Raw genomic sequence first — 16,712 nt, forward strand, 5'->3', positions numbered from 1 at the left:
TGAGTCCTGAATCTGACTTTGACACTCCCATTGGGTAAACATGTGACACGGAAAAAATCCTTCCCTGCTCTCTTTCTCCTGTTCTTGTTTAACATAAATCATAGAACTGGAAGAGCTCCTGAGAGGTCATCTAGTCCAGTTCCTTGCACTCATGGCAGGACTAAGTATTATCTAGACCATCCCTGACAGGTGTTTGTCCAACCTGCTCTTAAAAATCCCCAATGATAGAGATTCCACAGTCTCCCTCGGCAATTTCTTACAGTGCTTAACCACTCTGACAGTTAGGAAGTTTTTCCTAATGTCCAACCTAAACTGCCCTTGCTGCAATTTAAGCCCATTGCTTCTTATCATAGAATCATAGAATATCAGGGTTGGAAGGGGCCTCAGGAGGTCATCTAGTCCAATCCCCTGCTCAAAGCAGGACCAATTCCCAACTAAATCATCCCAGCCAGGGCTTTGTCAAGCCGGGCCTTAAAAACCTCCAAGGAAGGAGATTCCACCACCTCCCTAGGTAACGCATTCCAGTGCTTCACCACCCTCCTAGTGAAATAGTGTTTCCTAATATCCAACCTAGACCTCCCCCACTGCAACTTGAGACCATTGCTCCTTGTTCTGTCATCTGCCACCACTGAGAACAGCCGAGCTCCATCCTCTTTGGAACCCCCCTTCAGGTAGTTGAAAGCAACTATCAAATCCCCCCTCATTCTTCTCTTCTGGAGACTAAACAATCCCAGTTCCCTCAGCCTCTCCTCATAAGTCATGTGCTCCAGACCCCTAATCATTTTTGTTGTCCTCCGCTGGACTCTTTCCAATTTTTCCACATCCTTCTTGTAGTGTGGGGCCCAAAACTGGACACAGTACTCCAGATGAGGCCTCACCAATGTCGAATAAAGGGGAACGATCATGTTCCTCGATCTGCGGGCAATGTCCCTACTTATACAGCCCAAAATGCCGTTAGCCTTCTTGGCAACAAGAGCACACTGTTGACTCATATCCAGCTTCTCGTCCACTGTAACCCCTAAGTCCTTTTCTGCAGAACTGCTACCTAGCCATTCGGTCCCTAGTCTGTAGCAGTGCATGGGATTCTTCCGTCCTAAGTGCAGGACACTGCACTTGTCCTTGTTGAACCTCATCAGGTTTTTTTTGGCCTAATCCTCTAATTTGTCTGGGTCCCTCTGTATCCGATCCCTACCCTCTAGTGTGTCTACCACGCCTCCCAGTTTAGTGTCATCTGCAAACTTGCTGAGAGTGCAGTCCACACCATCCTCCAGATCATTAATAAAGATATTAAACAAAACCGGCACCAGGACCGACCCTTGGGGCACTCTGCTTGAAACCGGCTGCCAACTAGACATGGAGCATTGATCACTACCCGTTGAGCCCGACGATCTAGCCAGCTTTCTATCCACCTTACAGTCCATTCATCCAGCCCATACTTCTTTAACTTGGCGGCAAGAATACTGTGGGAGACCGTATCAAAAGCTTTGCTAAAGTCAAGGAATAACACATCCACTGCTTTCCCCTCATCCACAGAGCCAGTTATCTCATCATAGAAGGCAATTAGGTTAGTCAGGCACGACTTCCCCTTGGTGAATCCATGCTGACTGTTCCTGATCACTTTCCTCTCCTCTAAGTGTTTCATAATTGATTCCTATCTTGTCCTATCCTCAGAGGTTAAGAAGAAAAATTTTTCCCCCTCCTCCTTGTAACAACCTTTTATGTACTTGAAAACTGTTATCATGTCCCCTCTCAGTCTTCTCTTCTCCAGACTAAACAAACCCAGTTTTTTCACTCTTCCCTCATAGGTCATGTTTTCTAGACCTTTAATCATTTTTGTTGCTTGTCTCTGGACTTTCTCCAATTTGTCCACATCTTTTCTGTAATGTGGCGCCCAGAACTGGACACAATACTCCAGTTGAGGCCTAATCAGCGCGGAATAGAGTAGAAGAATTACTTCTCGTGTCTTGCTTACAATACTCCTGCTAATACATCCCAGAATTATGTTTGCTGGGGGGTTTTTTGCAACCGCATTACACTGTGGACTCATATTTAGCTTGTGATCAACTATGGCCCCCAGATCCCTTTCCGCAGTACTCTTACCTAGGCAGTCGTTTCCCATTTCGTATGTATGCAACTGATTGTTCCTTCCTAAGTGGAGTACTTTGCATTTGTCCTTATTGAATTTCATCCTATTTACTTAACTCATTTCTCCAGTTTGTCCAGATCATTTTGAATTTTAATTGAATTTATCTTCCAAAGCACTTGCAACCCCTTCCAGCTTGGTATCGTCCGCAAACTTTATAAGTGTACTCTCTGTGCCATTATCTAAATCATTGATGAAGATATTGAATGGAACCAGACCCAGAACTGATCCCTGTGGGACCCCACTCATTATGCCCTTCCAGCATGATTGAGATGAACCTCTTGAAAAAAACTGGCAGCTTTAGTAAGGGAGCAATAGCAGCCATGTGAAAGATTGTCTTCTTGCAAGATGTTTAAATAACACCATAGAGATCTGTGGTTTAGTTAGCCAACTTGATTAGCGCTATTGAAGTTATCTTGTATCTTTGTCTCCTCGGGACAAGGCATCATAGTCCTGTTAGGAATATTGTATAGAGGACTCTATTGTAGCATATTAAAGGGGCACTATTAATGTTATGCTTAAAGATTTACCCACACAAACAGTTATCCTATGTTGCAATTCTTGCCTGAAGGATTCCTGGCATGTAGCTCTTGCCCCACACTACACACACACAAAACTGATTCTTACCCTTGTTGTAGCAGGAAAAATACAAAAACAAATGTTTGGCTTGATGTGTGAATCTTCATAAATAACCTGGTGCACCTGATTCATGATGCGAAGTTCTCTGCACACCAGTGTATTTACAGTGAGTTGCACACTAAGCTGGGCCTTTGTTTTTAACTTCTATTTTAGCTGCTGCTGCAATGGATCACTTTGAACTGAAAAACACCCCTTATGCTTGGAACTCTTAAGGTAAGGATTTCAGTATGGGCAACTGTCAGAATACCGGAGGTCAATTTTTAGGCTTCATAATTTGAATAGTGTCCCTTTTTTGAGGAAGGCTCGCATGTTAGAGAAAGGGGGATCTTACAGAACCACCTGATTCATAGCATTCACCTTGATCCTCAAAACAAGTAGTGGCTGGAGGTATTTGTGTATTTTGGATGGACACACCGGGTATTTGTACCTCCAGAAGCCATTTAGAAGTGGTTCTCAATAATGTGAGAATGGGTGGGCTTATAGTATTTGGTTCCTGGATGCTGGCAGTAATGAAGGAAAATCAAATCTTGTTTTATTTTGGCTCCACAGATGGCTCCCCAAGACAAATGAGCCTACTAAGTATGTAAGCATCCAGTGAGATATTGTATTCTACCTGAATTCAGAAAGATTTCTGCAGAAACTGAATGCATGGCTCCATTGGGTATAGTTAGATGGTCGTCTTTCCAGCCTGTTTTATCTTCTATTTGATCCTGTAAGGATGTGTTAATCATAGAAATGTTTGGCTGGAAGGGACCTTGAGAAATAATCAAGTCCAGCCCCCTGTGCTGTGGCAGGACCAAGTAAACTTAGATCATCCCTGACAGGTGTTTGTCCAGCTTATTTTTAAAAACCTCCAGTGATGGCAACCACAACCTCCCATGGAAGCCTATTCCAGAGCTTAACTATCCTTATAGTTAGAAAGATTTTCCTTATATCTAACCTAAATCTCCCTTGCTGAAGATTAAGCTCATTACTTCTTGTCCTACCTTCAGTGGACATGGAGAACAATTGATCACCATCGTCTTTCTAACAACCCTTAGCATATTTGAAAACTGTTCTCAGGTTCCCTCTCAGTCTTCTTTTCTCAAGACTAAACATGCCCCATTTTGTTAACCTTTCCTCATAGATCAGGTTTTCTAAACCTTTTATCATTTTTGTTGCTCTCCTCTGGACTCTTTCCAACTTGTCCACATCTGTCCTAAATTGTAGTGCCCAGAATTGGATACAGTACTCCAGCTGGGGCCTCACCAGTGCCAAGTAAAGTGAGACAATTACCTCCAGTATCATACATACAACACTCCTGTTATTACACCCCAGAATCAGTGTAGCAGCTTTTTTTGCAGCTGCAGCACGTTGATGACTCATTCAACTCATTCAATTTGTGGTCCTCTGTAACCCCCAGATCCTTTATTGTTATTATTCTGCGTTGTGCATTTGATTTTTCCTTCCTAAGTGAAGTACTTTGCATTCGTCTTTATCAAATTTTATCTTCTTGAATTCAGACCAATTCTCTTAATTTGTCAAGGTCATTTTGAATTTTAAACCTGTTCTCCAAAGTGCTTGCAATCCCTGCCAGCCTGGAGTCATCTGCAGATTTTTATCAGCATATTCTCTACTCTATTATCCAAGTCATTAATGAAAATATTGAATAGTACTGGACCCAGGACTGACCCCTTGCAGGACCCCACTAGATATGCCCTCCCAATTTGACACCAAGCCATTGATAACTGCTCTTTGAGTATGTTCTTTCAACCATTTGTGCATCTACTTTATAGTAATTTCATCTAGATCACATTTCCCTAGTTTGCGTATGAGAATGTCATGCAGAACTGTGTCAAAATTAAGGTATATCATGTTTACTGCTCCCCCCCCATCCACTAAGTAAGTAATCCTATCAAAGAAGGAAATTAAATTGGTTGGCCTGATTTGTTCTTGACAGATCTATGCTGACGATTCCTTATAACCCTACTATCCTCCAAGTGCTCACAAATTGATTGATTGTTTAATAATTTGCTCCAGTATCTTTCCAGGTATTGAAGTTAGGCTGACTGGTCTATAATTCTCATTTCCTCTTGTTCCCCTTTTAAAAAATAGGTACTATGTTTGCCCTTCTTCAGTCTTCTGGGACCTCTCCTGTCCTCCAGAAGTTCTCCAAGATAATTGCTAATGGCTCCGAGATTGCTTCAGCTAGTTCCTTAAGTACTCTAGGATGAATTTCATCAGGCCCTGATGACTTGAATACATCTAATTTATCTAAATAGTCTTTAACCTGTACTTTTCCTATTTTGGCTTGCATTCCTTCCCCCTGCTTGTTAATATTAATTGTGTAGAGTATCTGGTGGTCACCTTTTTAGTGAAGACTGAAGCAAAATAGGCATTAAGCACCTCAGCTTTCTTGATGTCAGCAGTTATTAGTAAGGCTACAATTACGTCACGGAAGTCACGGAATCCGTGACTTCAATTGACCTCCGTGACATTTTCTGCCCTGGGGCTGGAGCTCCCAGCCAGCCCCACCCTCTCAGCTCCCAGCCCCCAACCTGGTGGGGGGGACCCTGCAGCTGCCCTAAATGACAGTTTAAAATAGCTGTTTTCCAATTTCTTCATCCACTTTCTGGAACAAAAAATAGTCCCTGATACATTCCAAGAATTCATTGGAAATTTTGTGTTTTGCTGTATTACTTTCCCAACAGATATCTGGGTAGTTAGTCTCCCATTACTACCTGGTCCTGTGATTTGGCTATTACTGTTATTTGTCTGAGAAATGCCTCGTCCACCTCCTCTTCCTGATTTGGTAGTCTATAGTAGACCCCCACCATGACATCATCCCTATTTTTTAACCCTTTTATCTTTACCCAAAGACTCTCAACTGGTCTGTCTCCAACCTCCTTCTGGACCTTAGAACAAGTGTATGCATCCTTTATGTACAGTGCAACCCATCCTCCCTTTTCCCCCCTACCTGTCCTTTCTGAACTAGCTATGCCCCTTTATACCAATATTCCAGTCATTATCCCACCAAGTCTCTGTGATGTCAATTAAATAATAATTTAGCTTATGTACTAATACTTCCAGCTCTTCCTGTTTATTCCCCATACTCCTTTTATTTGTATATAGACATCTAAAATGTTGATCAGATTCCCCCCTGATTTCCTTCTTATTACTCCTTTGACCCTTTTGTAATTTTCCACGTCCTCCCCTCAACATCTGACCATCTGTTAAGGTCACTTTTTTTAATAATTACCTGAGCTTTTGTCACCTGCTGTCATTAAAGCTAGTTTAAAGCCCTCCTCACTAGGTTGGCAAGTCAGTGCACGAAGATGCTCTTCCCCTTCTTGGTCAGGTGGACCCCATCTCTTCCCAGCAGACCTTCTTCCTGGAATAGCATGCCATGGTCAAAAAAGCCGAAGCCCTCTCATCAACACCATCTGCGCAGCCACGCGTTCATCTACAGGATGCATGTGTCCCTGCCTGGGCACTAACCCTCAACTGGAAGGATAGATAAGAACACAACCTGTGCCTCTGACCCCATCACCCTCGCTCCCAGAGCCCTGTAGTCACACAGCTGATCTGCTCAGGGTCAGACCTGGCAGTATCATTAGTGGCCACATGGATGAGCATCAAAGGATAAGGATCAGAGGGTCGGATGAGCTTCGGCATCTTTTCCATAATGTCTCAGGCTCGGGCTCCAGGCGGGCAGCATAACCCTCAGGACATAATGTCAGGTTGGCAGATGGCTGTCTCTGTTTCCCTCAGCAAGGAGTCCCTGGCTACCAGCAACGTCTCCTCCTCGTAGGTGCGGTGGCAGTGCACCTCCCAGCCTAGAGGGAGTGAATGGCTACTCCTCCTCAGCCATGGGGATCTGCTCCTCACCTGCTGTTGCCAGTACAGCATACCAGTTCTTGGTCTTGATGGATAGCAGCCAATCTCCTCCTCGCAGAGCAGCCAGTTCTCCCATCTCCTCTGGTGCTGCTGTAGTTGTCTGTAGTTAGCTGGCATCCTCCTTCCCAGATATATCCATGTGCGTTATGACATCACATTAATTTCTGCCGAAACTGAATATGATGTCACAAACAGGATAACTTCACTGCAAGACTGTGTAAAAAGAGAAGCTGGACTTTGAAGATACCAGCTTCTATTCAAGCACAAGTATCTGATACAGTAGCAAGGGTAAAAGACATTGACTGTCCAAGCAGTCTCCTTTGTGTATAAGTTTTTCTTGTATTGCAGTTTGTGCCAGTATAGAATTGTTCCTTCAAATGATCAAGCAACAACCTGGGGAAAACTGGGTTGTTTGCTTACTGTGGAGAAATCCATTTCTTTCAATGTATGTCTCCTTCAGCCTTTCCCCTATCCTGTAATTATCTAGCTTTATAGGTCTTTATCAGTTCCCTTGGTTTTCTTTCATATCTGTTGTGATATATGTTCCATATACATATGGAATTAATAAACATCTACAGAACAGATCCATGTGATGTATTTAATACACTGACTAGGAAGCTGGAACATTCTTACATGTGCTGCAATAGTATCATATAGGACATCAGGCAATAGCCCTTCCCTCTGATACACAAAGATTAATTATATAGTATTAACAAGAACCACAGTATTACTGTACCAACTGCACTATATTAAGATAATTGTACTCAAAGAGAATCAGGGATTATTTCATAAGCAGCTAGAGATTGGGACTCAGTGTATGGTGAAGGACTTCTCTACTTCTCACATTGCAGGATATGTTATGTCATTTCTTGATGAAAAAAAATCACCTGCTGATTTCAAAGGTAAAATTGCAAGATACCAGGAGGACACTGGGCCAACGCAACTGCATATCTGTCTGAGACTTGAGTCATTAATTGCAAATATTTTGGGTCTCACAGGGACTGAATATATGATGAGCCAATGGAGGATTTTTTGGGAAACCATTTAGGCAAATCTTGATTTTATAAAGTTTCAAGAGCAACTGAAACTTCCATAAAATAGGGGTTTGCATGGGAAAATACAATAGTGTGGAAACCAGATGGGCTTCTATATAAAAGGGCTTTGTAAAATAGTTACCTGTATTGAAGTTACCCCACTTCCATGAACAGTGGAAAGAAACCTAAAGGATTTCTAGCATACGGCTTTATTGAAGAACCATGTAATTCATAGTTAATTTTGTCTTTCCTCCTATTCCCTATGCTTTATCTAGGATGTATGTATGTTCAAACAATTTGCTTGCTGCTTCGATGGAAATTCTTTTGCTTATAGATTCCCATGAATTTATAACAGGAATGATAGGGAGCAATTGCTTTATTCCCCTTAGTAATTTCCCTATCTTTTTAAAATGCAAACTCTCTAACTTTATACATCCCTGTATTTACTTTTTCTCACATACAACCTGTTCTCCTTCCTTTGGCATCTAAGTTTTTCTACACAAAATGCAGACTATTTATTATGCAAATGTAAATGTTTTTATATGTTTCAATGTTGTGATATAATGTATTTGAGCTTTTGTTCATCAGGTTCGGGTAGATATTAAGAGCTCCGTAAACTAAGAGAATCTTTGTCATAATCTCTGTTCATTTGGTCTCTGTGGTGCTGCAGGGAGTTCACCAGGAGAATCAATCATCACCAAAGTGGAATCCAGTCAGACTGGGGAGAACTTGCCTCCTGAGACAGCTCAGCTGTTGTCCTCGCTCTCATCACTCCAGCCCAAGATATTTGCACAGCTTCAGGTAGTCAAGTTCTCTAACACCTTCACCAAGATGGCCAGAATTTCAACCTATGCTGTTCTGGGAATCCTGATGGAGAGGTTGAGGACTGTAAGCTTCCTCTCCGCTAACTATCCCATATACTCGCTACATTAATTTTTGCTCTTCTTCTTAGAGTATGCGAGGCATGCCTCAGGTGGCATGTGACCAAGCTTCATCACCAGATGTGGTCCACTAGTTGGATCATTAGCTTCCCCGGCCTGGGTATTGACGGGGATTGCAGCGTGAACACTGATCCATGCCCCCCAAATTTTTGCTAAGGGAAGCCAGATCTGAAGTAGCTGTCAGCCCCCGCTGCGGCAACTTTCTTGTATTTTTACATATTTTAGCTTTTACTTGGCGTCTAAGTGATCCTACTGCTATCCTGTGAGCACTGTTAAATCCAGAGATTGTCATACAGACGAGTTAGGATAGATGCAGTCAGTGAGCCAACCCCTAAGCCACTCCTCTTACACTAGTGGTGTCCAACCGTTTTCCTGAGGGCCAAAAATATTATTTTATAATGGGGAAAGGCCACCATTGTGAGGGAATGGCAGTTAAAGGCTGCCATTTATTTCCCTTCTCTCTCACTTCTAAAACTGTATTGAGAACCAAAAAGCAGCTCCCAACTCAGACCCAGAAACTGTAGGTTTCCTTCTCTAAGAACCCCAGTCTTGTCCTACTCCAACCAGCCTCCAGGAACTCAACCCATTGCTTTCTCCACAAAAATTCGGAACTGCAGATCTTTCCCTCCTTCCCCAAACCATGTTCCTCAGGCACATCCACACCCCAATAATTCCTCTTTTCTGGCTTATTTCCTCTTATCTGACCAGAACCAATTCTCTCCTCCCCCCAAATCAATTAAAGTCAGTTACTGAGGGCCCATGATGCTCCTACCTGGAATTACAGTAGGAGCATGACACCCTTAAAATCAACTGCTCCTGACCCCTATCTGTTTTTGTGGGTCCCTTGCTATCACTGCCCGTCTTCCCTCTGCTCTCTGTCCTGTATACCCCACCTTCTCCTGCAGTAGCTGCTGTTTTGCTTGCTTTCCCCCCGTCCTCCTCCTATGAAGACCACATGGCACTTGTCCTCTGCTCTTTCACTGCCTGCTCCCTCCTCTTAAAGGAGCAGCTGCTCAGAGACAGACTCCTTTGCTCTTCATACCCACTCCCCTCCTGGGAAAAAGCACTATTGGGGAACCCAGCCTTCATTCATAATCAAATGCAAATTTCTGTTTGCCACGTCGCCCCAAGGGCCCCAATTCAGAGCCCTGAGGGTCACAAACTCTTCACTCTGGTATTGATTGATATAGAAACACGGTGATATTGACTTTACTGTCTTCTATTTCACAGGGATTACAGCTGCAGCCAACGTTCACCTCTGTGGATGGAGCAACAGCCCTGATAGCAGTAAATAACCATTCTCCTCCCAACCCTGCAAGTCTTCTGGATTCCATAGGGAGTGTGATAACCAACCACTCTCTAGTACTCAGTCAGGGACACAACCTTCACACAGGTGCCAGTCTAACCCAGAGCAACAATGCTGCCTCCGCTATTGGAAATCTGCCTATATCAGATCAAAATCTGGTCACTATGGGCCAGCTGGTAACTGTTGGAGGTGTAGAGGATACAGGAAGCCTGGAGGCAGGGATCCATCAGTTTCTTTTGGGAGACGTCCAGACCATTCCAATACGGATTGTAGACAACCATCCAGCTCTTAGTAAGTTTAAAACTGCCTACGGTATTTAAATGCACAAATTGAGAATAAATTATTTTAGTCGTGTGTTCTGGGGTGCCGTGGGGAATCTGTCATCACCAGGATACTCTTTTGAATAACTGAAGAAGCAGATCCCACTTAGTTTCTAAAACAGCTAATTGAAATTTTTGAAAGTGTTTTTGCTGAAAATGGCCTTTTTTAAAAACTTGTTTGTGTCAAAAACTGTTGCACTTCTAAAAATGTCAGTTTGTGGAATTTTTCATGACTTTGTACTCAAACTTCATCATTTTTTTTCATTTACTGAAAACTGCTTTTTACTAAATAAAACATTTTAGTTTACTAAAAACAGGTTTTTGTGGTAAATAAAATATTTTTGTTTAACAAAAGCCCTGTATGTTTTGGTAAACTAACAGTTTCAACGAGAACATTTTGTTAGGAGAGCTGGGTTGTTGTTTTTTAAATGCATTTAAACTCTGCAAAACATAAGCAACCTGAAAATGTTGTGTGACTTTTTTTTCCCCCAGCTAGTTTCTAAGACTGACTCAAACCGTCTTCTGGGAGGTCTCATTTTTTTCCAGTTTCTCCTGATGGAGTGCAGGGGTGATCAGTTGCAACTTTTTAAATTAAATAATTTCTTGGAGTTTTAAACATTTATCAGAAAAATGCATTAAAAAAATTATAGTAAAGCCAAACAAAAATGTTCTCCTTTCATAGAATAGAGAGCCCCTGAAAGCCCTTATCATCATGGGCTTGTATTCTGTGAACCTCTGCCATAGAATTTGGTACAGAACACATCATCTGCTAACAAATTGTGCTCCAGAATCTAAGCTTTCATTTAAAAAACCCTACAGTTTTGAGCCCTAATGGCTGTGAAATAAACTGTCCAAATGTGGACCACATGGGACTGAAGCAGTCTTGTCTTCCTGACTCTACAGACAGCCAGAAAAGATAACTGCAAATAGGCCCATTTTTCTCAGTGCCTGAGAATCCTGAAATGTGACTTCTGAGCAGTTTAGCAGGAATATCCAGCTAATAATGTGCTTATCCTACAATCCCAAATTGCCTCCCATATCTTTGCAAGTGCCCAAAGCCACAACTCTCTCCTAACCATCTGCCAAGCCCCCTCCAGCTTCCTCACTGACAACTTTTTAAGTGCACGTATGTTTTCTCAGTACTAAATCCTGCAATACTTTGAAAATTCTAAATGTAGGGAAAGCATTAAATATACTGAAATTAACATCAAAATTATGCAAGAGGACATTTACTAATTGTATCATCTATTTCTAATTTAAATCAACAGAAATGTCAGTGTTTAAATGTATCTAAAATTGCCCTGGACTTTCAGTCTGTTGCACTGGAATGTTGTTTTTGAAGCTATTCCAAATTCTTATAATTGACCTTGACTGTTGTCCTCAAAAAATTCTGTTTTTATTGTTGGTATAAGGATTCCAGAGAGGTCATCAAAAATGTCTCTTCAGTCATTCTGTGTGGCCTTTCAAGCTAGATGGTGCTGTCTCTCTAAAATACGTAAAAGCAAAATATTGGTGCAAAGTTGTGTGAATTTTTAAAGAAATATTTTATACAAAACAGAAAAAGAACAAAGGGGAGTAAAGTTATAGAAACGAGACAATTTCACAACAAAATGTAGCTCTTTTATATTTTCCTGGAGGCCACTCCACATCCCTTGAGGGTACCTCATTTTATTTGTGCTGTACACCCCCATCACTTCATAGTCACCATCCTTCTTGGCCTGGAAAGTGTGTGGGACTCCTTTCAACACAGAACAGTGCCACTCATTAATTGTCGGGAGGAGATGTTTCTTAACAACACCAGATACTTCGCCTTCTTAAGTAATCCTGTTGGAGAATCCTGGAGAGTGAAAAGCCAGTAGACAATCTAGAGCTAGATCCAGAATTTTCCCCAATTAGTCCAGTGCTATTGGGCAGGCCCAAATTGAGATCATTTACAGGAACAAATCAACTTTTTTGTGCTGGACTTTGTGGATTCTGAGATACTGGTCCTAGGTACACATTTAGGACAAGTCAGTTAAAATCATTCCTTACAATCCAGCTTCTCTCTCTTATCTGACTGGTAGTTATATACTAGAGTAGCTTGGCTGATGAAAATATGTAACCTGTCCAGCATGGTCATTTCTGTCCAGTATGGTCATTTCTATGTACTGGGGATGAAGTTCTAAGCTCTTATTTAAAACAACTTTTCTATTGTAATCTGTCTCTTTCATACCTACAATTGTTCATTGACACCCTCTTCCCAAAAAGTACTTGTTTAAGAAGACAAGTTTGTGTATTTAAGTGGACAGACCAAATTCAGTCTTGGTGTACTTGCATACAGCTCCCACGTCTTCAGTAGGATAGTACTTACTTACATCATGGCTGAATTTGGCTCAGTATATTTATAAGAGACACCTAAGATTCATTCCTGAAGAATGGACTCCTCATATTGTTAAAAAAAAGAACTCCTTAGAGAAAGTAACTTTATAGATTCTAGTCCATTTATTCTTTTTCGTGCATAAAAATATTTCAGATTTTTCTTCAGAAGTTTATTATTTCAGCAAATTCAATTCTGCTTGCTTCATCTTTTAACACAGCAAGTGTATGACTTTGTTAAACTACTGAAATGCTGATCTCTCAAATGCCCCATGTGCTAGCCTAAATCATCATGTTTTCCGAAGCTACAGTCATTTTTTGCTTCTAATTGTATACAGTTCTTAAGAGCGAAGTGTTATCGATGGAGTTTTGACCTTAATGTTTTGTTTTGTGTTTTGCTTTTAAAGTTGAAGAAAATCCAGAGGGTACCATTTGTGTGGGCCAAGTTAAACAAGAACCCAGAGAACAAGCATTGTCTGTGGAGGCAGATAGAATCAGAGACTGCCAGAACTCTGCCACTATTTAAATCCATGAAGGCATTAAGGATTTGCAACTCAGAGGACTCTAAATGTCTTGGAAAAGAAGGCGGATATTCTCCAAACAATGCCATTCTTCAAAATAGCATTGTGACAGTCAGTATAGGCACCATACACTAGTGCTGACAGACAGCTGCTTTGATTTACAGCTGATACGGTTCACTGCCAATTCCAGGTCATTCAGTTCCCATGTGGAACACCTCCTCCTTCTTCCCTTCCAAGTTTTGAGTAATTCAGATACTATCCAGATGGTCTATTTTGCGCAGTATTTCAATAGGTCTTCCAAAATTAAATCCCTAAGTTTTATAATATGAATGAGAATGCTACTCTCACTAATCTCTTTGAAACCCTCACCTATCCTGGTACTCCCAAGACAACGGAATCTGCCCTTAAATGCATCAACAATGGCAGTCATTTTGAGAGAAAAATAAAGTCTTTGGAAATCAAGATGCAGAACTTTAAAAGTGCCAAGGGCAATGGATGCATGAAAAATGTGAACTGCATCTGATAGGAATGTTAGTGATGGAAAGGTGAAATTACCAGGTGAAAATAAAACTGGGTGATGAACAGGAGTAGATGGATTGCAAAGTAGAAGAGGATTATGTTTTGATGCATTTAACATTCTGGCTTTATTATGGGGTTTACTTTCTCAACCTGCAGCCTTTATTCTGAAAGGGCAGTAGCCAGCTGGTCATAATGACTAAAAGCAGCAGTTGCATCTCCAGTGGAAAGATTGGTGGTAGTGTTACTTCCCGCTTTGTGCACTTATCGTTTACATTCAGATAGGCATATGATTTAATATGCTGATGGTCATGGCGTAGGTATTAGTGATACCATGATTAAAAACAATATTCCAAATCTGTAAGCCATCTGCTGTGCTGAGATAAGCAGTAGAAAAACAAACAATATACAGAAGAGCTGTCTTTGTGGTGATCAGAAAATAAATGGGTCTCAAGTTTTGCCTAAGACAGCTGTTAGGACTGAACAAGGGTCTATGTTGTTTCTTGTCAGTTGCGTTTCAGGAGCTAATTGAATTAATGCCAGAGGAATATTTTTTTCCTGCATCGTCAAAGTCAAGTCCGTAACAAGCAGCAAGAACTGAGTTATATTTTATATGCCAGGCAGAATTCGTAATGAATGACTCATACTTACAAATATTTTAAAATCAGTTTTAAGCAATAAAGGAAATAAAACTGATACAACATAACTACCAAATTAAATAACAGTTGGTTTGCTTCAGATGTTGTTTATAGCAGCCTTCAGAACCATTATAGGGTTCAGCTCTACAAGCATATCCATTATTAACCACTATTTCCAGGGACTGATAACTCAGCCATAACAATTCACTCTTGTTTATATAACTCGCAAGATCAGTTTGGCTATGGTTTTACTTACAGATTTGCAAAGGAAAAAGGATTACAAGTATTATTTGTGCATATAAAGGATAAAAAGGGTTCAGATTGATATTATTAATGTGCGTTCAAAGTATGCACAAATGTCTTTAAATATTAGAAATCTGAAATAATCTTGAATTCCTTACTTTTGTGCATTTAAAGCTAAAGATCCTTGAAATCTCCCATTGTGCTTAGGATCTCCAAATATCTTTACATGCTGCATCAGTTAAGGTCTTACCTCTAAAAATCTTTACTCCAGAGAGTATTGCTAATACTGTTAACGTTGTTAAAATCTAATTTTTGTGGTTTAAATTGGAACATTCCAACAGGGACTGCTCTTTTTAAGTAAGAGCCAACATTACTTCATGTGGGCAGTTATAGAATCTCCATTCGTGTGGAGTCTCAGAGATTGCATTTAAACTCATTTCTTTTGTGGTATGCCTTATACCTTTCTGTGTAGGTGAATTCAATGATATTTTGCTGTGCATTTTATATTTCCGTTAAAATTGTGGCACCTCATCTAGAATGGATGTTTTGTCCTGCTTCATTTATAGCCCTGGAGTGCATAGCATACAGGATTATCTTTTTCTTTACAATTCTGTCAACAGTATGTTAGAAGTTGATGCTTCTTCCCACTTAGCTACTGTTGAATATCATTTACCTTTTCCTGCTACTCTTACAGTTTCAGTGGGTACATTCCAGGATAAATTACCCTCCTCAGTATTCTGTGATATTGACATTGAAATCTTGATTCAGAATAGCAAATTAGTATTAAAAGATTACCAGTGACAGGTTTAAAAGAATTCTAGATTCCTGATTAATGTAAAAATCTAAGGCAAAATTTTTGCATTGATTAAATACCCATCAATTGTTGCTTATTTCCCCAGTGACAATGCTGAGGAATGACTATTCTTTTGCCAGTTACTATTCCTCCTAATATAACACATGATCTGATTCTACACTAAGCAGGAGAAAATTCAAAGGATATAGACTTTACTCTTGGTGAATACAGGCTGTTAAAGGAAATGGTCCTTTAGGTCATTTTGAATAGCAGACTAAGGAGTGATTTTTCTCAATCTAGCTTGAATTGCACAGTGCCCTGAAAAGAATCAAACCAGAAGTTTTTTGTCAAGAGGGTGCAGATAGAGATAAATTTAAAGGAGTCCCTTACGGAGTGAAAGAAATTACATATAAATGTAAAAGTTTTAATCCCTGATTTTTGCCATCCCATATCTCCTGTTTTTTATTTATAGAACATTGTAAAATAACTGATTTTATTTTAAATATTTCTGTGGCTGATACTCAAATTGTAGTTTCAAAATTAACTTCAGATTCTTTAAATTCTAATTCTTTTCCCTCTAAATGTATACTCTGGTTATGTCACTGTTGTCTTTGGAAAGAGCATAGTCTTTCCTCTTACAAGTTATGTTTATGTTACTTGTGTTATGTTTCACACAGGCTGAAGTGATCTGGCCACATAGGCCCACTTGTACTCAAATATTTTGGTTCGCTAGGTTCCAATTGAAGGTTACAGATAAAAGACCCGATTCTCCTCTCATGCACGTGTATAAACTACATTGATTTCATTGTAGTTACATCAGTGTTAAACTAGTGTGAATGAAAGATGAATCGAGCCCGGTGCTGTTCTGAGTATGTTGCGTAGTCATTTAATTTGAGTTTACATGTAAAACAGTTAGATATGAGCTCACAATAGGCATTAGAAACATTTCTAAAGTTAACTCTGGCGTGCTCAAAACACTTGTTTTGCAAGCCTCCTAATTCTGAGCTTCCACAGGGTTTTAAATGAACTAATTCTTCACCAATCTTTCCTCCTTATGTCAGTTGTTCACGAAGCGTGATTGGTCTGCTTCATAAGAAGGGCTGTGTGCATGCAAAAACTGTTGGTTAAAATGCAGAAAAATCACCTAAAAGACATGGGTCCATGGTTCTTATTCAAGGCTGGAAACCAGCAAGGTTGAAATGTCGTCTTTTCCTTTTTGTGCTGTCAAGACGCAAGCTTGATCGTGGTCTGAAGAATGTTTCAGTTTGTACAAAGTTTAAAGAGAGACAAATCTATATATATTGTAACTTAATGTATAGTGTTCTTTGGTGAAATGTAAACTTTTTTTTTTTTTTTTTTTTTTTTTTTTTTTTTTTTTTTTTTTTTT

At 40.3% G+C, this 16,712-nt stretch overlaps 1 protein-coding gene across 2 annotated transcripts in view; it reads left to right on the plus strand.

Moving 5' to 3' along the window:
- The window catches only part of CARF (calcium responsive transcription factor), a 53,630-nt gene extending 36,951 nt beyond the window's left edge, over window positions 1-16,679 (plus strand). For both annotated transcript variants that reach the window (XM_024217706.1, XM_024217713.1), the window contains 3 exons: window positions 8,363-8,493; window positions 9,864-10,230; window positions 13,022-16,679. In XM_024217706.1, the coding sequence (XP_024073474.1) occupies window positions 8,363-8,493; window positions 9,864-10,230; window positions 13,022-13,140 (617 nt within the window). In that variant the 3' untranslated portion in view covers window positions 13,141-16,679. The remainder of the gene's footprint in view (window positions 1-8,362; window positions 8,494-9,863; window positions 10,231-13,021) is intronic.
- The last annotated feature ends 33 nt before the right edge of the window (window positions 16,680-16,712 follow it).

Source organism: Terrapene carolina, unplaced genomic scaffold (genome assembly GCF_002925995.2).
Source record: "Terrapene carolina triunguis isolate 2854851 unplaced genomic scaffold, T_m_triunguis-2.0 Scaffold62, whole genome shotgun sequence".
In the NCBI taxonomy this organism is placed as follows: domain Eukaryota; kingdom Metazoa; phylum Chordata; order Testudines; family Emydidae; genus Terrapene; species Terrapene triunguis.